Source organism: Zophobas morio, unplaced genomic scaffold (assembly GCF_036711695.1).
Source record: "Zophobas morio isolate AGI-343-1 ecotype UQ-CSIRO unplaced genomic scaffold, CSIRO_AGI_Zmor_V1 ptg000010l, whole genome shotgun sequence".
In the NCBI taxonomy this organism is placed as follows: Eukaryota; Metazoa; Arthropoda; class Insecta; order Coleoptera; family Tenebrionidae; genus Zophobas; species Zophobas morio.
The window spans coordinates 6867905-6893778 of record NW_026972115.1 but is presented as its reverse complement, the minus strand read 5'-3'; the positions used below and the strand labels follow the sequence as shown (position 1 = coordinate 6893778).

Below are 25874 nucleotides of genomic sequence, written 5' to 3'. Positions count from 1 at the left end.
GACGTTTTGGAGGAAAAGAAACGATTGCGGTAGCGAGTCGAAGACGGCAATAAATAATAACGGGACGGTGAGAAATGAACGACACGAAAGCGGAATTAAAAATGAAGGCGGGGCGCAGACGGCGATGCGAGGGCCGTTTCGCACACATCCACGATAATACCGACAATAACAATATTCTTGACACAAATTTCGAGTATAGGTGTGCTAATTTAAAAGCAATTCTATTGAAAAGTTTATCAATTTCGAAGTAACGGCTCTTATCTTAGCAATGTAAATTATCATACTATATCGGTCGAATCGCAATTTTTTCTGACAACTATGATATTGCAAACTGAAAAAATTGGAGTTTTCCGTATTTGGAAATTAAACCTTGAATTTGTGTAAAATCTATAGATTTTTACGATTTCCATAATAATTTTCTGCATTTTGAAAAAATTCGTATGAATTCTATAAAAATTGCAATAAATACGAAATAATCTGGGTATTATTTGGTAAATTGTGATAATTTCATCATGTGAAAAACATATCATAGTTATTAAAAAGGTCCACTTAGTACGTTTGAGATAAATATTTGATTTTTATTTCCCCTGCGTAAACAAAGGAAGTATTGTAATGGAATCCATCGGACGAATGGCCACGTTTAAGTTTTCTCGACGTTTCGTGACCCTTACAATACGAAAAAAGTAGTCTCCCGTTTCCGTCTGGCTGTCTGTCTGGTGTCTGCATCCATTTTTATAAGACACATTATCTCCGAAAGTGGTCGACCGATTGTTGTCAAATTTTGTATGTATATTAGAAATGTCATGTAGATGGTCTAATGCCAACCAAAATTTTCCTAATCATCCCCACTAACAATTTGATGACGTTATTTCAATGAATAGTCAGTGACTATGTATTTAAAAGACCGGCAACCCCGTATCCTTATGCGTACCAGTGAGTTAATATTGGCGGTCAGATGGCGCCCCAAAATGCGACAAAAGCCCTCTAACCTTCAATGGTTGTTACTAATACCATTTTACGGGTTGTTGTCTGAGCTTGTACAACACAACTACTGTAAGTGAATCGCTCTTGCAGCCGTTTTAGTTTGAAATTTAACAAGTCGGACGGCGCGGAAAATTACTGACACTTTGCGACTCGAAGCAAATAAGGGTGTGGGCATGGTAGAAGGAGACATGGTATAGGCATACGCATCGGGTGTGACGTCAAGTGGGGTGAAATTAGCGCGAAATTTAAAATACAATTCGTTATCTGACAACTAATTGACGTATTGGACAGAGCAATGACAACTCAAGCTGAAATTCCCTAGACTTCCCTAGCGAAGCTCACAAGAGTCACAAGGTCGTTGATGCCACCTAACGTCACAAATGGATGCGCAGACCATTTTTAAATTGGTACATCGGATGCCTATACCATGTCGCCTTCTACCATGGGTGTGGGGACCAAAAATCTGCGCAAGTTTCAAACTAGCATAACTTTATTATTGAATGACGAATTAAAAATGCAACTGTTAACATTTATAAAACAACTTTATAGAGTACGATTTGCAACATATCTACTTGCTTCACAAATTTTTGTTTTAACACGGCGCGGCGCATTAAATTTGTGAAAGCCAATATTTTTTTCTGCCAAATTTTCAGCAATACACACTGCTTAATTCTATATGTGTGAAGGGTTCCTACCCTACATTTTTCACACAAATTCCACTTTAGATTTCTTCAAAAGCGTTCAATTGGTCGCAGTTGAGGGACGTTCGGAACATTTATGTCCTTAGGAATAAACTGAATATTTATATAAGTCATTTATGCATCAATAACGTTGGCAGTGTAATGATTCAGAATTTTTTTTTAATTTTTGCTTTTGTTCCAATTTTTGTTTTTCTGAACATTTGGGAATTGATTTTCGCTTTGCAAATATGATTTTATTCTCCCTTAGTAACGTACTTTTTGCCGATTTTAAATTTCTGTCCAAAATTTCTAAATGGCATTCCAAGTTTACCGTGGTTAATGAGTATGGATGTTAAAAATAGGACACACTATTTACACTATTATATTACTAAATTACTAGTTATAATGTTCCAATACATGGTTACTGCCGTGGTTCTGACTGATTAAGGCTTCTCTCCTCTTCTGGGCCATTTTTGTTGGTGGAATTCCACTTCTTGTCTGTCTTTCTATCGAATTACCATTCTCTAGAGTCATAATTTGTCCTTTTTGATATCCCCATTTGGAAAAAGTGATTAAATGTGAAGGGCTTTTTTAAATGCATACGGTCTGTATAAAATTCGGCAAACACATTTCGGCAATTATTTTCATTCGAGTGTTCCATTTTCGCACAAAATATTAAACTTCTAGTGGAATTAGCGATAACAATTTTTCATAAGTCGTCGCCTGGGAACATGTTTGATCCACAGACCAGAGCGCGCTCATGCCAATGTCGATTCTAAGCGTTCAGAATTGAAAAAAGAAATTGAAAAGTTCCCAAAACTGATAATGTTGAAAAAATTGAGAAATCGGAAAATCTATAAATCGAAAAATTTTAAAAATCGAAAAACCAAGATGGCAAAATTAAAACTTGAAAAATTCAAATATCGAAAAATTGTAAAATCGAGAAGTCTAAATATAAAGAAATAAAAAAAATTAAAATTTAAAAACAGAGAAATTGAATAATTCGAAACATCGAAAAATTGGAAAATTGAAAAATTAAAAAAAAGTGGAAAATCGAAAAATTAAAATGCAGGAACAACCGTTCCCACAAAATCAGGTGTTCTACCTGAGCGCATTCATAATCTTTGTACAAATCATTGTACAAATGTAAATACGTCCTATCTTTCGTCTACCTGCCCTACGCTCCTACATACTTTCTCTTTCCGTTTCTAGAATTTTCTAAACTCTTTCTTTACCTACTACCACCTATTTGAAACCGAGCCTACCTGTCGACCATTCAAACACCCTTCGATCTTCTTCTTCCTGGCACTCTCAAACAGTAAAAGGAACTAAATAAAATCTGAAAACCGTAACCGTCGCTTTTTCTAAAAATCACCAACGATAGCCACAAAAAAAATGGAAAATCGAAACATAAAAAAAAACGGAAAATCGAAAAATAAAAAAAATGGAAAATCAGAAATTTAAAAATTCCAAAAATTGAAAAATTGAGATAGAAGAACTGAAAAGTCGAGAAATCGAAAAACCTAATATTTTAAAAACTGAAAACTAAAAGTTTAAAAAACGAAAAATTGAAAATTCAAACAGTAAAAAGTCGAAAAACTGAAAAATCACAAAATTGAACAAAATATTCAAAAATTAGGAAATTAAAGAATTTAAAAATTGAGAAATCAAAAATTCAAAAAGCAAAGTCGAAAAAAGTAGATTAATTGAGGAATCGGAAATCTGAAAATTCTGAAACGTCAAAATTTGAAAAATTAAAAAATATTGAAGAACTGAAAAATCGAAAAGCCTAAAATTTAAAACATTGAAAAATTAAAATATCGTAAAATTGAAAAATGGAGAAATCTAAAAATCAAAAAATAAAAAAAAAATAAAAATTGAAAAATCTAAAATATAAAAATCGAAAAACTAAAAAATCAACACATCGAGAAATCAAAACTCAAAAACTAAAAAAAATTGGAAAACTGAAAAATCGAATACTATAAAAATCTAAACACAGAAAAACAAAAAATCGAAAAGTAAAAATCAAAAACCGACAAATCGAAACATCGAAAAATTCAAAAACTGAGACATCGAGAAATCGAAAAATCAAAAGTTGGAGAAATCGAGGAGTCGAAAAGTCGACAAGTCGAAAAATCGAAAAATTGAGAAACCGAAATAGGCCAAAATCAACAAATCGAAAAGTTAAAAATGGAAAAATTGATAATTCGGGATCTCAAAAATTGAAAAATCGAAAATTTAAAAATTGGGAAAATAAAAGAATTAAAATATAGAACAACTGAGAACTTGAGAAATCGAAAAATCTAGAATTTTAAAAATGAAAAATTACAATATCGAGAAGTTGAAAAATTGAGAAATCGAAATATAAAACGGTCGAAAAACTGAAAAATAATAAAAATATCATAATAACTATATCTACTATAATGGCCGTTCATTTTTTTATTTAAATAAAGGATGAATTTAAACGCATACACCAGGCATCCTCCAAAAATTGGGATTTACTGGCATGTTGTCAACTTGTGCTTATCATAACAATAATAATTAAAGAAAAGCTGAAATTTGGTTAAAATTGGACAAAAACCTTTCACCAGTCCACCGTTCATTTGGGGATGGGCTATTTTGCTTTAACGTAATCGCACTGGCCACAAGTCTGATGAGTTGGTGTTCGTCCAGACTACTGTTAACGTAGTTCACAAGAAAAAAGGAGGGAGAGCCACTGTCCACTATTACGTTTGTGGATGAAGTGAAGTGAGGAGAAGACGGAGCATTAGCCCCGCACTTGTCCATAAGGTTGCCTCTCTTTTAACTCTATACTCACCGGAATAGTATTTTAAAATGATTTGAATGTTACACAAAAATACACTCATATACTTGTCTTGTAGTGTACGAATCCGCTTTCAGTTTTTTGCTAAACGTTCATATTTTCCCAAAAACATTTGCAAGTTATAATAACCTTTCATTCTCAACACAGTTTATACGTCTCATTTTCTCGTCTTTATATAATAATGATAAAATAAGAATTATAATATTCAAATATTTTGTTCGATTGTGGTTTAATTAGTAATTTTACTCCTGGTTTGAGAAGATAAACTCATTCAAATCAAACTAATTTCTACGTGACATTCTTTCGATGTATAAACATAAATAAACACTTGAGCTTCAGATTACTATTACCTACTGCTGAAGGACAATGGGTGTTATTTATACCTCTGGTTTTTACTGTACAGCGGTTATCACGAACGAAAATCATAAAATCAAATTTTATATATTTTTTAAAGAGCTTGATTTGTTGGATTATACTTACTAGCCTTCGTGAGAATACCCACGTTTTTATTTAATTATGATCAAATAACAATAATAATAATCATATTCAAAACATTTTGTTCCATTTTTATCAATTTCTACGTGATATTCTTTCTATGTATAAACATAAACAATCGAAGTTAAGCATGTACAGTGATAATAATAGTCTTTTCTGTTGGTTATTTGTTTGAATACATTTCATATTGGCGCAGGGGGTTCTAGATGTCATTTACTGTATAAAGGTTATCAGAAAACACAAATTTTCTACAATTTTTCAAAGAAACGGAATTTGGTGGATTATACTTCAAAGGCGAGGGAAGTTCTGTCAAAGTAACCAATTTTTTTATTCTGTCTCTGTTTTTCTTTACATTTTCGTTTTAATGATTCCTCTCATTCCTGTTCCGAACCCCTTTTTTCTGTTCCCTCTTTCTCCTTTTCTCCTTTGTGTCCTCTTCTGCCCTTGGCTGTTTACCTCTTTCGATTTACCTTCATTTATTTGATGTGGTTTGTTTGCCCTTCTTTCTTTGATTTAACTTTGATTCCCGTTTTTTCCCTTGTCTGTTTGTTTTGGGTCCTTTTCCCTTGTTTATTTGTCGTCTGTTTTTGCTTTGTCTTTTTACTCTTGTCTCTTTTTACCTTCGCCAATTTGTCATTGTCTCTTTCCACTGTTTTCCCCATTCCTTTATTTTCTCTTCTTTTACCCCCCGTTGTCTCTTCGCCTTCATTTGCGTTTATTTTTTCTTTGCTTTATCTTCTCTTTGCTCTTGTCTTTTGTTTACTCTTGTATCTTTGCCGCCTCTTTGCCTTTCCCCTTTTAGCCTGTTTTCTTTGCTTTCGGTTTTTCCTTGTTTTTGCTCGTGTCATTTTTCTTTGGCTTCTTTTCCCTTGTCTTTTTGCTCACTTTTTTGCCTTTATCTGTTTACCCTCTTCTCGTTGTTTGTCTCTTTGTCTCTTTGCTTTCGTCGTCTCTTCCGCTGCGTCTTCAATTTGTTTGTTCCTGTCTATTTTTCCTTTAGTTCTTTCCTTTCGCATCTTTATCTTTGTCTCTTTGCTAAGAATCTTGGGTCCTCGTGACGGATTTTAAAATACTCTTGGGAAACTTTTTTTTTAAAGAATTTGAAAGAATCTTTAGAGACTGACAGTTTTTTTTTAATTCAAAAGAATTTAGGGGGCACCTTACGTTTTTTTAAAGAATTTGAATAAGTTTTTGGGGGTTTTTAGGGGATTTCAGACTTTTTTTTTTTTTGAAAATTTGGAAGAAACTTGTGGACCTCTGAGTTTTTTTTAAATTTAAGAATTTGAGGTTCCTGAGGCGCGCTTTTTCAATTTTTCGATTTCTCAATTTTTCGTCTTTTCGATTTTTCAATTTTTGGCGTTTGTAAATTTTTGGATTTTTCAATTTTTCGTGTTTCCGATTTCTCTGTTTTTCAAATTTTCGATTTCTCAAATTTTCAGTGTTAAAGTTTTGGGATTTTTAGATTTTTCGATTTTCAATTTTTTTGATTTTTTACTTATTCGATTTTTGAAATCTTACATTTTTCGATTTTTCAAGTTTTTGGAATTAATTTTTCAGTTTTTCGATATGTATTTCGATTTTTCAATTTTTCGATTTATCGGGTTTTTTAAGTTTCAATTTTTCAATTTTGAATATTCCCATTTTTCGATCTTTAGCTATTTCGATTGACGTTTTTTTTTAAGAATTTGAAAAGTTGTGGGGATTCTTGGGGAATTTTTTTTAAGAATCTTGGGAGTTTTAAACCTTTTTTTTTTTTGTTAAAATTTGAAAGAAGCTTGGGAGCCTCTGATGAGTTTTTCCAATTTAAGAGTCTCAAAGGTTCCTGAGGCTTTTTTTTTTAATTTAAAAGAATGTTTGGGGCCTAACGATTTTTTTTTAAGAATTTGAAAGAATCTTGGAGGTTCCTGAAGATTTTTTTTTTTAAGAATTTAAAGGAATTTTGGGGGTTCCTGACGGAAAAAAAAAATTAAATTACCTTGAAGACCTATGAGGTTTTTTTTTTTTTAATTTAGAATAATCTTTCAGCCTCCTAACGACTTTTTTGAAGAATTTGAAATTCTCTTGATTTTTTTTTTTTTTTTTGAAAAATTTTAAATAATTTTTGGCGGTGTCAGACATTTTTCTTTTTAATATGACTTTAGCAGCTTTTAACGATTTTTTTTTTTTTATTCGAAAGAATCTCAAGGATCTTGAGGCATTTGTTTGTTCCTGTCTATTTTTCCTTTAGTTCTTTCCTTTCGCATCTTTATATTTGCCTCTTTGCTCTTTGCCTTTGTCTTTGTTACTTTCTCTCGTTATCTTCGCCACTTTGTCTTTGTCTTTTTTTTGTGTTTCCTCCATTCGTCTTTTCGTCGTCGTCATCGATTCGCCTGGGTTTTCTCTTCGCCCAAGTGTTCTTTCCTTAGTCTTCTCTTCGCCTTATAGTCTTGTCTTCGCTTTCGTCTTCTCTTTGCCCTTGTCTCTTTATCTTCGTATCTTTGTCTCTTTGCCTTCATCTCTGTTACCTTCTCTCGCCATACTTCCGCCATTTTGTTATTGTCTCTTTCCTCTATATTTCCCTCATTTCTTAATCTTTCTTTATTAACCTGTTGTCGTCTATTCGCCTTCCTCGTTTCTTCGCCTTCATCTTCTATTTATCCTTGTCTCTTTACCCCCGTCAATTTCTTTGCCCCTGTCTTTTTGCCGTCTCTTTCCCTTTATCTCCTTTCCCTCGCCACTGCTTTCATTTCATTGATTTGACTGTGTCATCGATTCTTTTTCCTTGTCTCTTTGCCCACCTTTTTGTCCTTATTTCTTTATCCTCTCTTTTAGCTTTGTCTCCTTGCTGTCATCTTTATTACTTTTTCCCCATTCCTACGTCTATTATTTTTTACCCGGGGTCGTCTCTTTTCTGCGTCTTCTCTTTATCTTTGTCTTCTCTTTTCCTTCATCTGCTGTTTTCCCTTATCTTTTTACCTTCCTCAATTTGTTTGTTCATCTCTTCTTGCCCGTGCTTTTGTTTTTTTTTTCTTTAGTTCTTTACCTTCTCATCTTTATCTTTGCCTCTTTGCCTTCGTCTTTGTTACTTTCTCTCGTTATCTTCGCCACTTTGTCTTTGTCATTTTCCTGCGTGTTTCCCCGATTCGTCTTTTCGTCGTCATCTCTTCGGCAGAGTTCTTCTCTTTGCCTTAGTCTTCTCTTTGCCTTCGTCAGTCTTTGTCTTCGTCTTCGTCTTCGTCTTGTCTTCCCCTTCGTCTTATCTTTGCCTTTGTCTTGTCTTTCCATTCGTCTACTTTTTGCCCTTGTCTCTCTACCTTCGTAACTATGTCTCTTTGCTTTCGTCTCTGCTACCTTTCCTCGCCACACTTCCGCCATTTTGTCATTGTCTGTTTCCTCTACGTGTCCCCCATTTCTTAATCCTCTTCACCTATTCTTCTCTTCGCCTTAGTCTTCCTTCTCTTGCCTAGTCTCCTCTTCGCCTTTGTCTCTCTACCTTCGTATCTTTGTCTCTTTGCCTTCGTCTTTGTTACCTTCTCTGGCTACACTTCCTTCATTTTGTCATTGTCTCTTTCCTCAATGTTTCCTCCATTTCTGAATCTTTCTTTTTTACGTGTTGTCATCGCTTCACTTTCGTCTTCTTTTCGGTTTCCCCTTTCCTTTGCCTTCGTTTTCTATTTTCTTTTGTCACGTTGTCCGCTTTTTTCACCTTATTTCTTTTTCGCTCTGTCTCGTGTTCCTCTGTCTTACTACCTCGATATTTCTCTTCCTCTCTCTCTCTCCTCCTTTTCGAACACTCAGTCTCATACTTGTCGCAGTATTTTCTTTTTTTCTCTCCTGTTGTTCTGTCGTCAATCCCTTTCATCTATTCTTTGCCTTTTCTCTTTTTCCCTTTTTTCAATTTTTTCCCTTTCCTCTCATCTCTATGATCCTCTTCCTGTCCCCCTCCCCCCTTAAGGTAATTTTTGTTTCCATTTGGAATATTTTCGGTGTAATTTCGTGTAGTTTACATTATTATAATCTTTAGGTTTTTGTTACGAGTGTAGTATCTACATTCTTTTTTCTATGACCTGGGATATACTTTTTTCCAATGATCGATTATCTTATTTTTTATTGTTTCTAAAAGACTCTCAGATACTTTAATACAGTTTCATTGTTGTTTTTTTTTTCGTTTGTATACAGTGTGACCAAAATTAGTATTCTACGAAAAATTTCGATCAAACAGATTTGTACGTCTGTATATTTTAGCAACGAAATTGATAATGTCACGGCGCAAACATACTTCATTTCTAGTTAAATTCAAAAAAACCCTAATTAATAAATTAACTAACGGTTCTAAAATTTTTTTTGTAGTTTTTTCGTGTCCGGTGTTTCGTTTGTTTTAAATTATTTTTACTTCCCGAGCGTAAGCAAAGGAAGTATTGTAATCGAGTCCGTCGGCCGACTCTCTACTTTTACGTTTTCTCGATCTTTCATGACCCCTAGAAGACGAAGAAATAGGTCTCCCATTTCCGTCTGTCTGTCCGTCTGTCCGTCTGTCCGTCCGTCTGTCCGTCTGCCCCCGGATTTTTATTAGACAGATAATCTCCGAAAGTACCAAAATTTGTCTAATCATCCCCACCACTAATGCGATGACGTCACTTCAAAATTGTACATAGTAAATGGGTTTTCAATTGTATAAAATAACATAGTCCTACACATGTAGTTTACAACTCTGAATCGACTTTTCACCCGAAACGTCCAGATTTTTGGAAAAAAAATCAAAATTATAAAACAACATTTTGAAATTTAATTTTTAATCTGCTAACCTGAATGCTTTGAAATGTTGCAGATGTTTTAAGGCTATAAAGAGCATCATAAATCTTTAGTCAAAAAATATTTGCTTATCCCCTCCAAAAACTTGATGACGTCAGCTCAAAAGTTTGTGGAATAAATCATATCTAAAATGTACAAAATATGATGAGTCTGTACTTGTGATCTATCACTCCATTCATATTTTTTGGATTTGCATATACAGGGTGACTCAAAAAAATTAATGAATGCGTAAATTTATTTTATTGATTTAATCAGGAACTACAAAACCGAATGCTCTGAAATCTTGCAGATGTTTTAAGATCATAAAGAGCATAATAAATGTTTAGTCAAAATATATTTGCTTATCCCCTCCAAAAACTTGATGACGTCAGCTCGAAAGTTTGCCGAATAAATCATATCTAAAATGTACAAAATATGATGAGCCTGTACTTGTCATTTATCACTCCATTCATATTTTTTGGATTTGCATATACAGAGTGACTCAAAAAAATTAATTAATGCGTAAATATATTTTATTGATTTAATCAGGAACTACAAAACGGAATGCTCTGACATCTTGCACATGTTTTAAGGTTATAAAGAGCATAATAAATGTTTAGTCAAAATATATTTGCTTATCCCCTCCAAAAACTTGATGACGTCAGCTCGAAAATTTGCCGAATAAATCATATCTAAAATGTACAAAATATGATCAGTCTGTACCTGTGATCTACCACTCCATTTATATTTTTTGGATTTGCATATACAGGGTGATTCAAGAAAATAAATGAAAGCGTAAATTTATTTTACTGATTTACTCAGGAACTACAAAACCGAATGCTTCGAAATCTTGAAGATATTTTAAAATTATCATAAGCATGGTAAATTTTTGATCAAAACGTATTTGGTCGTCCCCCCTAAAAAATTTATGACGTCACCACAAAATTTTGCTGAAAAAATCCTATCTAAAATGTACAAAATATGGTGAGTCTCTTCTTGTGATTTATCATTCCATTCAAATTTTTTCGATTTGCATATACAGGGTGACTCAAAAAAATTAATGAATGCGTAAATTTATTTTATTGATTTAATCAGGAACTACAAAACCGAATGCTTTGAAATCTTGCAGATGTTTTAAGGTTATAAAGAGCATAATAAATTTTTAGTCAAAATATGTTTGGTTATCTTCTACAAAAAACTGATGACGTCAGCTCAAAAGTTTGCCGAATAAATCGTATCTAAAATGTACAAAATATGATGAGTCTGTACTTATGATTTATCATTCCATTCATATTTTTGGATTTGCATATTCAGGGTGAGTCAAAAAAATTAATGAAGGCGTGAATTTATTTTATCGATTTAATCAGGAATTACAAAACCGAATGCTTTGAAATCTTGGGAATATTTTAAAGTTATTATAAGCAAGGTAAACTTTTGTTCAAAATGTATTTGTTCGTCCCTCCTAAAAAAATTGATGACGTCACCCTTAAATTTTGCTGAATAAATCCTATCTAAAATGCAAAAAATATGATGAGTTTGTACTTGTGATTTATCATTCCATTAATATTTTTTAGATTTTCTTAAGAGGTGGTTCAAAAAAATTAATGAAGTCAATTTATTTTATTGATTAAATTAAAGGCAACACTTATTATTAGTATTACACCCCAACCAACCCAATTTGGTAGACACAAAATTTGTTAAAGGAAAAACTCGGTTGAAACATAAGGGTAGCACGCTTATTTACATCGACTTTAACATTACAGACCTGCATTTGTTTTATGCGCTGACTTGGTTCCGCGAATGTGAAATAGACATGTTTATAATCAACCAATTGTGAATTTCACCGTCAAGAATTAAAATAAAACCCAATGTTTTATATAATAAGCGGAAGTCGAAGCAATTAAACCGATGGTCGTTTTGTTTACAGTTTCTCTGTTTGACTCTCACGTATGCTGTTACGCCTGTCATCTTAAATTAAGAATGTTTATACATACACGATTTTCAGTTGCCTCTGATACGTATACGTGAGTAAATTGTTTCATTATTTTATTGATTATTACAAATCAATATTCAAAACGACCCAATTCATTTTCCCGAAAATTTGAGAATATAATAATTTTATTCTTAGTATTACACTACATCTATCCCAACTGATATACGTGTCCTTGCAAAAATGTTGATGACGTCATCGCATTTTTTTTTTTAAATTCCCACTACAAAAATGTAATGAGAAAAAAACACAATAGGCATGCAGTCGTCAAGTTTCCGACAGCGAGGGAAGTACTGTCTAAACTCTTTAGACCAATTTTTTCTATTTTTTCCCTTTCCTCTCATCTCTATGATCCTCTTTCTTCCCCATCCCCCCTTAAGGTAATTTTTTGTTTCCATTTTGAATATTTCCTGTGTCTTTTTTTCCAATGATCGATTATCTTATTTTTTATTGTTTCTAAAACACTTTCAGATACTTTAATACAGTTTCATTGTTGTTGTTTTTTTCGTTTTTATACAGTGTGACCAAAATTACTATTAAAATTTCGGTCAAACAGATCTGTATATTTTAGCAACGAAATTGATAATTTCACGGCGCAAATATACTTCATTTCTAAGTTAATTTCAAAAAAAACCCTAATTAATAAATTAACTAACGGTTCTAAATTTTTGGTTGTAGTTTTTTCGTGTCCGGTCTTTCGTTTGTTTTAAATTATTTTTTAACGAATGTTGCGCAAACATGAAATTTAAGGAAAGTGTCAACGACGTCTGTTATCGAACTAGTTCTTTTTATTTTGGTAAACCATGTGTTATATGCGTGTCTTTCCACAGTAAGTTACTGGCGTATTGCTAAATCTTGAAAGCGCACACGCTCAATGCACCGATAAAAACTTGAAATTGTCGATTTCTAGTCATAACAATTTTTTAAGTACACAAACGAAAGTTCCAACGTTGAAAAGTCGTTCCACATGGCGTCGTGTAAGAATAAACGGATCAAAATCCTACTTGAACCACGTAGTAAGAACACCAAAACACGGGCGATACCAAGCCACGCCAGCCGATCTCTCCGCGACCTGACAAACACAAGAACTCCAACATTCTCGGTTCATTTGCTTTTAATTACACACTAAACTCGCCTCTTCCCGCCCCTCGAACCTCCACGATCCACCAGGAAGTGCAGCCGCCCCCCGCGTGCCTCGACCTCCGCATGCAGGTGCCCGTCGCCAGGTAGCGCGTTCCGACCTCACCAGGAAACGTTTTCAGGCCAGCCGGCGTCCGAACGGTTACGAGATGAAAATAAAAGTCGGCGCGATTTCAGGAAACGTTCGTTTCTTCGGTTCCAGATCGCCGGCGATGCTTTTAATAGCCCGAGCTTATGTAAGCGGCGAAGACGCGCAATCTTGGTCAGTCTGGAATAAGCGTGCATTTGTGAGGAGTCGCGGCCTATTTACGGTCTATTAACGCAAGAAGGGTCGATAACCGGCTATCTTCGGGCGCAGCGGGGCGAGGGGCCAAGGGCCGCCGACACGAAGATGTCATGGTGTTGACGTGTTTGAGGTTAGGAGTGATTGATGTCGGCGTGGTGCAGGTTTGGGCAGTGTGATGCAGGTTTGCAGTTTCAGGTGTCGACGTCGCCTTGACATTGGAAATGTCGGCGGATCGTGTGAGCGCGCCTTTAGAAAAGCCGGCGTCCGGCGAAAACCATGCCCCGCAACCCTACGACCAGCATCAATTTTGCAAACCCTCGATACCCATTAATCGCCCCTCCGCCGCCACCCGAATCCGCAATCGCAGAATCGGTTTCACGGTCTCGCCGCCCGTAACTCGGCCACTTTATGCGAATTTTATCATGTTCGCCATTTTATGGCGCATATATCGTCGGATCGGCTTGCGCGCTTTTTGCACCGTTTCGATCCATCGACCGGTTTCGCTATTGATCGCTGGTTAATTATGCAGGATTCCGTTTTGTTTTAAATAAACGAGAGGCATCTCACGAAATGGCACGGATATGGATTTACGGGCTGCGGAATTTTGCAGAAAGTGCAAAGGTTGGGGGCTGGCAGACCTTTCGGGAAAAATGTCAAGTTAATAATGCAAAGTTGGCAAAAAATCCGCCCCCGGACTGGTCGCGTCGTGCCAAATTAATAATCCGATCCGAGAGTGCGTTCGCCAAATCGCGAGAATTAATCTACTTTCTTCGGTTTAATGTATGCACATGTCCGGGCTTTCACGCTTTTCGCCCGATCTCCGCCATTCCCATGTTGGATTTATTAATGTGACAGCCGGCGGGCCGGATTTAGGTCAATTTAAATAGTCGGAGCGAAGTGGAACGCGCTTTTTTTCTTTTTCTGGGTTTGATGGTATCGGGCGGGGGCATCAGATAGTGGAGGTACGTCATGAAGGAACGTTTGCTTCACGACCCACTACGGAAACACAATGGCAGCTGGAACGAACTTGTTGCGGACTTGTCTGTACGATGAACCGCGGGGAGTGGATTTTTGACGTGTAGACAGAGGAACGAGTTTTTCGATTAATCAACGAAACCCGACCTGTCGGAAGAGCACGCTGGCTTTGGAAAAAAGATTGGCGGTACTTTCGAGGAAGTCGAGGATTTGCGGTTGTCGAGCTCGAAATTTCAACCGGATTCGGACGGACCGTCATCTGTGCGTTTCACTGCGAAATTTGACACTTGGGGTTCGAGTTTTACTGTAACGTAGTAACAGAAACAACAGAAACTTGTGGCGACACGAGGAACTGCCGAATCGATATTTCGAAATTTTACTTCAACATTATCGTGAAGGTGGAAAAAATCCAGCAGAATTTGCGTATCGTTTAAAAAGTTGATCTTCTTTTTGTACGTTTTTTCAGTTTTTCGTTTCAGTTTTTGATTTATTCGACTTGTAAATTTTTCGATTCTACAATTTTCCAGTCTTCAAGTTTTTGATTTGTAAATTTTCATTTCGGTTTTTTATTTTCTTTATTTTTTCAGTGTTCTAATTTTATAACTTTTCCTTTTTCAGTTTTCAGTTATTGAATTTTAAAACTTTTTCATTTATTCGACTTGTCAATTTTTCGATTTTTAAATTTTTCAGTTTTTCGATTTTCCAACTTTCTAGATTTTGCAATATTTCGATTTGCAGTTTCAGGCTTTCTCAATTTTTCTATTTACAATTTTCCATTTTTTTTTTGTTTCTTCAATTTGACGTTCTGGAACTGTTCGAGTTTTTATTTTTAAATTTTTCAGTTTATCGATTTATTGGATGTTTCAATTTTTTATTTTTCAATTTTTCATGTCTTCAATTTTTTGATTTGCAATTTTTCATTTCGATTTTTTATTGTCTTTTTTTTTTCTTCAATTCATCGATTTTTCAGTATTCTAAATTTATAACTTTTCTTTTTTCAAGTTTCAATTATTGGATTTTGAAACTTTTTCATTTATTCGACTCGTCAATTTTTCGATTTTTATTTTTTTGTATTATTTCTTTAATTTTACGGCAACTCTTCGAGTTTTCATTGTTAAATTTTTCAGTTTTTCGATTTTCCAACTTTTATTTCGATTCTTCAATTTTCCATTTCTTCAAATTTTTCATTTAGGTTTTTATTTCCTTTATTTTACATTGCTCAATTTTTTGTTTCTTCAATTTTTCGATTTGCAATTTTGATTTTTTTTTTATTTCATCAATTTTACGCCCTGCAACTGTTCGAGTTTTTATGTTTAAAGTTTTCAGTTTTTCGATTTTTTTGGATGTTTAAATTTTTCTATTTTTTAATTTTTGTGTCTTCAATTTTTTGATTTGCAATTTTTCATTTCGGATTTTCAGTGTTGTGACTATGACTTTTATTTTTTCAAGTTTCAATTATTGGATTTTGAAACTTTTTCATTTATTCGACTCGTCAATTTTTCGATTTTTATTTTTTTGTTTTATTTCTTTAATTTTACGGCAACTCTTCGAGTTTTCATTTTTAAATTTTTCAGTTTTTCGATTTTCCAACTTTTATTTCGATTCTTCAATTTTCCATTTCTTCAAATTTTTCATTTAGGTTTTTATTTCCTTTATTTTACATTGCTCAATTTTTCGATTTGCAATTTTGATATTTTTTTATTTCATCAGTTTTACGCCCTGCAACTGTTCGAGTTTTTATGTTTAAAGCTTTCAGTTTTTCGATTTTTTGGATGTTTAAATTTTTCTATTTTTTAATTTTTGTGTCTTCAATTTTTTGATTTGCAATTTTTCATTTCGGATTTTCAGTGTTGTGACTTTATAACTTTTCTTTTTTCAATTACATATTGGATTTTAAAACTTTTTCGTTTATTCGACTTTTCGTCAATTTTTCGATTTTTAATTTTTTTTTCTTCGAGGATTATGGAGTTATGAGGATTTGAGAATTTTTTGATTTTTCTTTTTTCAACTCTTCCGGTTTTCACTTTTAAATTTTCCAGTTGTTCGATTTTCCTACTTTTGGATGTCTCATTTTCTTTTTCCCTGTTCTGAGGATTTGAGGATTATGGAGGTCTGAGGATTGAGGATTCCGCTGTTCCGAGGATTTGAGGATTTTGTAGTTCTGAGGATTTGAGGATTTTGCTGTTCCGAGGATTTGAGGATTAAGGAGTTCTAAGGATTTGAGGATTCCTCTGTCCCGAGGATTGGAGGATTTTGGTGTTTTGAGGATTTGAGGATTACGCTGTCCCGAGGATTGAGGATTTTGGGGTTCTGAGGTTTGAGGATTTCGCTGTTGTGAGGATTTGAGAATTTTGTTGTTCTGAGGATTTAAGGATTATGTAATTCTGAGGATTTGAGGATTCTGCTGTCCCGAGAATTTGAGAATTTTGGTGTTCTGAGGATTTGAGGATTTTGATGTTCTGAGGATTTGAGGATTATGGAGTTCTGAGGATTGGATGATTCCGCTGTCCCGAGGATTTGAGGATTTTGCTGTTCTGAGGATTTGAGGATTCCGCTGTCCTCAGAATTTGAGGATTTTGGGGTTCTGAGGTTGAGGATTTTCTTGTTCTGAGGATTTGAGGATTTTGATGTTCTGAGGATTTGAAGATTTTGATGTTCTGAGGATTTGAGGATTATGTAGTTCTGAGGATTTGAGGATTCCGCTATCCCGAGAATTTGAGAATTTTGGTGTTCTGAGGATGTGAGGATTGGAGGATTCCGCTGTCCCGAGGATTTGAGGATTTTGGAGTCCTAAGGATTTGAGGATTTCGCTGTTGTGAAGATTTGAAGATTTTGTTGTTTTGAGGATTTTGTTGTTCTGAGGATTTGAGGATTCCGCTGTCCCAAGGTTTTGAGGATTTTGGTGTTCTGAGGATTTGAGGATTTTGTTGTTCCGAGGATTTGAAAATTTTGCTGTTCTGAGGATTTCAGGATTATGGTGTTCTGAGGATTTAAAGATATGGTGTTCTGTGGATTTGAGGATTATGGAGTTCTGAGGATTGGAAGATTTCGCTGTTCTGTGGATTTGAGGATTTTGATCTTCTGGGGATTTGAGCATTGTGGAATTTGAGGATTTCTCGATACTGAAGATTTAAGGATTATGGTGCTCTGAAGATTTGAGGATTCGGCTGTTCTGAGGATTTTAGATTTTCCAATAATTCGAATTGCAATTTCACGCTTTCTCAATTTTTCGATTTTTAATTTTTCATTTTTTCGTTTCTTCAGTTTTCCATTTCTTCAAATTTTTCGTTTAGGTTTTTTTTTCTTTATTTTTACAATTGTTCAATTTTTCAATATTACGATTTTAGAATTTTTTCAATTTTTCGTTTCTTCAGTTTTTCGATTTGCAGTTTTTCATTTTTTTTGTTTTTTCAATTTTACGTAATGCAACTGTTCGAGTTTCTATGTTTAAATTCGTCCGTTTTTTATTTTTTGGATGTTCAATTTTTCTATTTTTCATTTCAATTTTTTTATTTTTCGATTTTTCAATTTTCATTTCTTCAGTTTTTCGTTTCGGTTTTTTATTTTTTTTATTGTTCGGTGTTTCAATGTTGATTTTATAATTTTTCATTTTTCAAAGTGAAATTTTTCAATTACATATTGGATTTTAAAACTTTTTCATTTAATGGAGTTTACAATTTTTCGATTTTTAATTTTTCAATTTTTCGATACTTTAGATTTGCAATTTTTCATTTCGGTTTTTTATTTTCTTTATTTTCTCAGTTTTTCGGTTTTTCAGTGTTCTGATTTTATTTTTTTTTTTTTCAAATTTCATTTAATAGATTTTAAAACTTTTCCATTTATTCGACTTGCCAATTTCTCAGTTTTTCGATTTTCCAACTTTTGGAAGTCTCACTTTTTAGATTTTGCAGTATGTATTTCGATTTGCAATTTCACGATTTCTCAGTTTTTCAATTTTTCATGTCTTCGATTTGCAATTTATTATTTTTCATATGAAATTTTTCGATTTTCGACTTTTAGATTTTTAATTTTATGTTTTTCAGTTTCATGATTTTTCACTTCATCCATTCTTCAGTGTTTGATTTGTACTTTTTCTAGTTTTTTCACTTGTTCATATTACGATTCAAATTTTTTTCCATTTTACAGTTATTGGATTTTAAAACTTTCATTTATTCGACTTTTCAGTTTTTCGGTTTGTAATTTTTCAACTTTTCTACTAAAAAAATGGGAAAATTACGGGATTGTAAAACCGAAATATCAGAAATGAGAAAACGAAAAATTACAAATAGAAAACTTTGAAAAATCTAAAAATTTGAAATCAAGAACATGAAAAACTGAAGAAACAAAAATTGACAATTCGCAAATTGAGAAAAAAATTGAGAAAATTAAAGATTGAATAAACGAAAAATTGTGATATTAAATCGAGAAAATGAAAATTTTAAAATCTGGAAATTGAAAAATTGAAAAAATTGGTAGACGTAACTAAAATGCAAAATGTTGTTATACAATTTTGAAAAAATTCGGAAATTGTGTCCAATAAAAATTGATACAGACGACAATGGGAGACCACTTTTTTCGTACTCTAGAGATCACGAAACGTCGAGAAAACATGGAAGTAACAATATTTCCATAGTTTACATCACCATCCCGCCACTAAAATCTGGAACACCGCTTTACATCCCCCCGTCCGACCAGTTCCGATCCCAAGTTCCATCAAATAGTGTTCTGACACAGTTATTTCCAACACGTCCGTTTCATTTCATATCGCATTATAATCGCAACGCAACCCAATTACGACTCAAATCGCCGATTCCCCACAACTCTCCGAGCGCTCATGCCTCTTCATCATGCAACCGTGAAACATAAAAAGCAAATTTTCGCCAACCGAAATTTATATAATCGGAGAAATCGCCCCGCTAATTACCTTTCTATGTTCGGATACGGATCTGTGTTTCGAAAAGTCGCCGACTCGATTTTTCTTGTATTGATGGGTAATGCCGCCATCAATCATCCCGCGAAGACATATCGGGTGTCTCGCGAAGAATGCGCCGGATTTGCCTCCGAGGATCGATATGGAGATATTAAGGGCGAATTATTAATAACCGAGGCGCGGATTATATGCACCGAAAAATGGGGCGCGCCCGAACTGCGCCGAATTTTCGGTCTCGACGGAGAAAGTGTGACGGGTGCACCCCGCGTGACCCCGACACATCATAATTAAATTTGTACGTTCTGTGTAATTTCCTCCTGCAATTTTAATGGGAATTTTATTGTCAGTGCTCCCTTGACCCGACGGCATGATTCAATGCGCTGGGTTTCTCGCATTTGCGGAGACGAATTTTCAATTAAACGGAAAGAAAAATAAAGCGGGCCGGGAAATGTCGCCAGAGAGAACAATGGACAATAGTGGCTGTTCGTACGGTGAATTATGGGAGTTTCGATTATTTCTGACATAATCTAAGTAAAGTCGTTAAGTCTTATTATGAAAAAATGTGGATGACTCGATTACAACTATACAAGGCTCCGTCTCGTATTAATTAAAGCTCTTAAAAAAACATCAATTACGGTGTGACGCCATAGAATATTTCCCACGAATTCAAAAGGCGTTGTCATTATTACATTATTTTTTCTAAGGCCAGCCAAGCATATAATTTTCGACTTTAATTGTCCAACTTCTTGAGTTTTTTGAGTTTCTTAATTGTCGCTTTGTTCCAGATCGGATGGCACCGAATCTCCCATACTAGAAGAACAAGAGAGTGCCAACTCAGAGAAACCCAAACAGCTCGTCAAATATGGAGAACTAGTCATTTTAGGGTGAGTACTCGCCTATAAGGTTTCGTTTTACTTTTATGATCCGATTAAAGTCACGCCAGACGTGTCTCTATCAGACATTTCTAGGTATTCGTGTCTTACCTACTACCCAAATAAAACCAACCCACTTTTATTGGGTCGCCGAGTCCGAATCGATGCTCTCGTTTCGGCCAAAATAAACTAAAACAAAACAAGAGTGCATTTTCGACGTAAACAGTCGACTTTCTCTGGTGTCTGGACAAAAACTCGCCGTAATACGGTTTATTTTAATCTGGTCTAAGCATCTATAAATATTCGTCGTATTTACTTGCTCGTTGGCTTATTTGTACTTTCTCTACGAGGTGTTGTTTTTTTCTACAGATACAATGGTTTTCTACCTCAAGGCGATCGGGGCAGGAGACGTAGTAAATTCGTCCTGTACAAAAGACCCACCGCGAACGGGGTCAAAAGGTCGAGGCATTACGTCGTCCAGACGCCCCATTCCTCGCAAGCCATCTTGGATGCCAACCAGCACTCAATATCGTACACACTGTCCAGAAATCACGCCGTTATAGTAGAGTACACGGCGGATGAGGACACTGACATGTTCCAGGTAAGTGGGAAAGGGGTTTTGCCGGAGGGGTACGCGAGATTTTTTCTACGACCGCTAGCGAAAGGGTTTGTTCGTTCCAAAGAGCTAACTGAGATGAAGTGGCTCTCTATTAATTTTTACTTGCCAAGCGTAAGCGTATGTATAATAGGAATATTAATCATGTAGATGGTTAAACTAATTGAAATTTCCCTCCCAAAAAATTGATGACGTCTCAAAATCTTGCCGAATAAATTTTTGGCGTTTCGAAATTTTCGATTTTCTCTATAAATCGATTTTTTGATTTTTCGACTTTTCAATTCTAATTTTTCGAATTTTTAAATGTTAGATTTTTCACTTTTTTGACGTTTCGATGTCTCAATTTTTCGAGACTTTAGTTTGAGAATTTTTCAATTTTTCGATTCTTCAAATTTCCGATTTTGAATTTTCGATTTCTCGATTTTCAGATTTTTCGGTTTTTCAATGTTTGAATTTTTCGATTCTTCAATTCACATACATTTTAATTTTAATTTTTTTTAATTATTATTTTAGATACATATTTCGATTTTTCTTTTTTTTTTCAAGTTTTCAATTTTTCCAATTTTTAAATGTATAACAGACGCCTTCTTCGTGCCACTAAGTTGGGCGCCACTTTTTATAACACGTGGTTTATTCCGTAAAAACTTTATTCAACAAAACATAGTATATACACTGCATAGACATAGACTGGTTACACGAGTTCTTAAAAATGGTCACTCCGCGGACGAACAGTCCTGATAACTCGTACACTCGCGAACACCCGGAGCGTTTTTCCACGGCCGGACCTGCGGGACCCCTCGGATACGCCGCTGATACTCAAGCCGACTTACTACTCGATTTGGACCTCCAAGACCCCTCGGATGCAAGGTGATACGCAAATGAGCTGTGAAGTTCGCAGATGGAAAAACTTGCCGAATCTGGCCGCTCGGGTCCTATGTAAAGGCGGCTAGAAATGCGTCGCGTGGGAGTGAAAGGGCGCACCGCCCTCTGGTAAGGGAGCGAGCGAGTACCGGGGTGCTGCGGCAGGGTAGTGGTGGTGCGTGGGCGTGACAGAGGGCGCTAGGGGTACTGATCGCGCTACAGTCTCCCCCTCAGGACCATAGGGTGCGTCCCCGCCTATTGGTCCTGCTGGATCTTTCTGGGGCGGCCTCGTCGTCGCAAGGGTTGTACCGGTGGCACGGGCTGGGTGGCTTCCTGCGTGGGAGGTTGGTACGGAACAAGGTCAGAGGCGTGATAGAGCCCTAGCACTACATCGGGCTGTTGGTGGGCGGCGATCTCGTAGCTCGTGGGGCCGTGCCTTCGTAAGACCACGTATGGTCCGTCTTGCTTGGGGGCGAATTTTGACGTGAACCCCTGGGAGGCCTTACTCAATCGGTGTGTTTTGACTAACACCAAATCTCCGGGGGCATAAGCGGTGCTTGTTTTTCGGTGACGGTCCTGGTCGCGTTTTCGCCGGTCTTGCTCGGACTCGTGTATTTCCCGAGCTCGTTTCAAGGTTTCGTCCAAGGTGAGTAACAGCGGGGTGGCCTCTGGTACGAAGTTCTCGCGGAGGGTGATTGCGCGGAGGTCGTGCGTGACGTCATCTACGGTGCGGAGGTCTCGGCCAAACATTAGGTACGCTGGGCTGTACCCGGTGCCGCTACACCATGCGCTGTTCATGGCGAAGCGAATGGAGGGTATCTTCTCGTCCCAATTTTCGTGGGGCTGGTTGCCAATCTGTATGGCGAGCTGCGTTTTCAGGTCGCGGTTTTTTCTCTCTACGGGGTTGGCCTCGGGGTGGTATACAGGGGTGAAGCTCTGGGTGATACCTAAGCAAAAAGTAATTTTCTGCATTACCGCGCTTATGAATTGGGTCCCATTGTCGCTCACGATACGACGGGGAATACCGTATCGGAGGAACACCTCCGTTACCAAGGTGGTGGCGCAGGCTTCGGCGCTAGCTTCAGCCAAAGTGAAGAGTTCTACCCATCTGGTTGCATAGTCCTCTACGATGAGGACCCATCGGTGGTGTTCTTTGGTTGGGGGCAGTGGGCCAAATAGGTCCACGGCCAGTACTTCCATGCGGTGTCCCATTGCTGGGGTTTGTAGTAGGCCAGCGGGCTTCAGATTTGGGGCTTTGTAGCGTTGGCAGTCGATACATCCCTTCAGGTAGTCGGTAATATATCGTCGCATACCCGTCCAATAGTATCTTCGCTTGATCCGATAGTATGTTCTTTCGACGCCATAGTGGCCGGCGGTGGGTGAGTCGTGGTACTCGGCCAGTACTCGGGGTCGTTCGTGTTTGGGGACTACTAGCTGAGTCTCCTCACTCTCTCCATCTTGAGAGTATCGGTAAAGAACCCCTTGGTTGAGTAGGTAGCCGCGAGAGGTCCACTGCTGGGAAATCTCGGCTTGGGCGTGGACCAGGTCGTCCATAATCTTCCTAATTTCTTCGTCCTTGCGCTGCTCGCTTCGTAGTTCGTTGGCTTTACGTGTGGGGAGGTCCACTTCTACGGAGTCGATGGCCACCTCGGGTAGGTGGGGTCGTGACAACATGTCTGCTACTACGTTGGCCTTACCGGGCGTATATTCGATGGTCAGGTGGTACGGCTGCAGCTGCAGTGCCCACCTCGCTAGACGTCCGGTCGGTGTCTTTAATGTCATCAGCCATCGGAGGGGCTGATGGTCGGTGATGACCACGGTTGAGGATTCTTCTAGATACCCACGGAATCTTCGCACGGCCCAGACAATGGCGAGGGCTTCGTGCTCCGTGGTGGTGTAATTCTGCTCGTGGTTCGTGAGCAGGCGGCTTGCGTACTCGATCGGGCGCTCCTCCGGGCCCTCCCCCTGGAGTAGAGCCGCTCCTAGGGCGTAAGCGCTTGCGTCCGTGCGCAAGACAAACGGTTCTTCGGGGTTGGCTTGTCGCAGGATGGGGGCGTCGGCCAATCGCTGCTTCAGTTCCTCGAACGCTTCTTGGTGGGCGGAGTTCCATTGCCATGTGGCATCTTTCTTTAGGAGGGAGCAGAGGGGTTTAGCGACCGTGGCGAAGGCGGTGATGAATCGCCTGAACCATGAACACGTTTGGATGAAGGATTGCAGTTGCTTGACGTTTCGGGGCGCCGCCATCTGCGTAACGGCGTGTACCTTATTGGGGTCCGCTGCGATTCCGGCGGGAGACAAGACGTGCCCTAGATATCGCACCTCGCGACATCCAAATTGGCATTTCTCGCGGTTGACCCGGAGTTTGAACGTGCGGAGCCTTCCGAAGACCTCCCTCAGGTGCTCCAGGTGGCTTTCTTCGTCAGCGGAGATGACGATTAGGTCGTCCAAGTAGGCCAACAGCGTAAGGTTAGGTAACCCAGACTTGAACCGGTCCATGAGGCGCTGGAACGACGCTGGGGCGTTTCGTAAGCCGAAGGGCAGTCGCCGGAAGCGAAACAACCCGAAGGGGCAGATAAAAGCTGTCTTGTCCCGGTCCTCTGGTCGCATTTGGATCTGCCAGTATCCGGCCTGGAGGTCAAGGGTGCTCATGCAACCAATGGGGCCGACGGAGTGCAGGAGATCGTCTAGCCTCGGCAGTGGGTAGGCGTCTGGGCGAGTGACGGCGTTCAGCTTCCGATAGTCGACGCACGGTCGCACGGAGCCGTCTTTCTTAGGGATGAGGACGATGGGGGCTGCCCAAGGGCTATCGCATTCCTCTATTACTTGAGCCTGGATCATCTTCTCCACTTCCTCCTTGAGCAATTGCTTTTTCGTGGCGTTTAGCTGATAAGGAGGCACCGCGATCGGGGCGTGGTCGCCTGTGTCGATGCGATGCTCGGCGTATGGGGTAGGCGGGCCGTGCGCCTCAAAAGCGTCGGCGAAGTCATCCACCAAGTCGTCAAACTTCGCGCGGGTCGGTTCGGTGAACCCGGTGCCTTCGTTGGCTTGCAGGTGCAGAGATGTTATGAACAGTCGCCGGGGCCCGTCGGGGAAGAGGCCCATCTCGTATTCGTCCATTTCGCCCGTCGTCATCGCGGTCTCCGCGTCTTCCCACATGTGTTCCGTCGCGTACGGAGCCTGATACGTGGTCCATATGCCGTGGGGGGTTACCAGTCCCTTGGAGGTATCGCGTTTCGGCGGTGCTGGTGGCGGGGGCCCGTAGCCTTCTTCGATGTCTCCCTCTTCCATGGGTTCCGATTGTGTGATTCGAACTTCTTTTATGGTCGTGGGAACTCCTTTTCTGGCGGGCGCCTCGGCTCCGTCGACGTCGACGAACGGGTAGGTCCGCGTGATGTCGCCGCCAAAATAGAACCGTCGTCTCGCCAAGTCGGGGATGATTCTCGCGTCCTCTATGAAGTCCGCGCCCAGCAGGGTGCGGGTGTTGCAAGAGTCGGACAACACGATGAAGGTGGTTTCTACGTGTCGTCCTTGTACGCCTACCTTGGTCGTGACGGCCGGCACCTGCAGGTGCTTGCTCGTGCCGTCTGCAAGGGTGGCGATCACGTTTTCCGTCCTTGCTTTGTGTCCCGTTTTTATCAGGTGGCGGTACAATGTAGCGCTGGCCACGCTATTGCACGCGGCCGTATCGAGGTAGCCGGTGCCTTCTTCTCCGGCGATTTTTATGTGGATTGCCGGGCGGGACCGTGGTTGGATCGTGCCGGACCTCAGCGCACAGAATGCCATGTTGCGTGCGGGTTGGCTGGCGTCGGTCGTGTTACAGGTGGGGCAATTTCTTCTAAACACCCCCGGGGCGTTGCAACCGTAACAACGCACTGGCTCAGCGGGCGTCCGGGTTGCCGGTCCGGGAGCTGGGGCAGGTCCTCGTGGTCTCCGGCGGCAAGCGGTTGTGTCGTGGCCAAAAGCTCTGCAGACGTCACAGCGGAGTCTGGGGCCGCGACTTCGGTTTTCGTCTGCTTTGGGGCCCTTACCATTTGGTTTCGCGTGCGAGTTTTTCCCTTCTCGCTCGCTCTCTTCGACGGCGCGGGCCTTGTGGAGGAGATCTGCGAAGGTGTCCACTTCCGTACGGGCGATGCGGTCTCTAAGTCTACGTCGCAGCAGTCCGTAGAGGATATCCATCTGCCACTGTTCGTCCAGCTGCCGGGACATCCGCGACAGCCGTTCGCGTTGGCGCGTGATGTACGCGTCGGTGGAGACCTCGTCCCCCTGAGGTTCGTTGAATATCTCCTTGAACAGGCGGTGGTTCGGGGCTCTCGGGGCGAAGGCGTCCCTGATTAGTTGGACTGCGGCTGGCCATGTGTTGACGGAATTCCTTACTCCGTTCCACCACGTCAGCGCTTCCTCGCGTAGCAGGATCGGTAGAGTTTCTAGGGCGTCTTCGTCACTAATTTTCT

General features: G+C 38.7%; 1 protein-coding gene across 4 annotated transcripts in view; it reads left to right on the top strand.

Moving 5' to 3' along the window:
* Positions 1–25874, top strand: part of LOC135126315 (protein pellino) — a 65708-nt gene that overhangs the window by 30042 nt on the left and 9792 nt on the right. For 3 of the 4 annotated variants that reach the window (XM_064052271.1, XM_064052275.1, XM_064052273.1), the window contains exons 2-3: positions 19860–19958; positions 20316–20547. In XM_064052271.1, coding sequence (XP_063908341.1) covers positions 19860–19958; positions 20316–20547 — 331 coding nt within the window. Of the gene's footprint in view, positions 1–13229; positions 13300–19859; positions 19959–20315; positions 20548–25874 lie in introns of those variants that run through there. The other variant, XM_064052274.1, reaches the window with a different exon arrangement.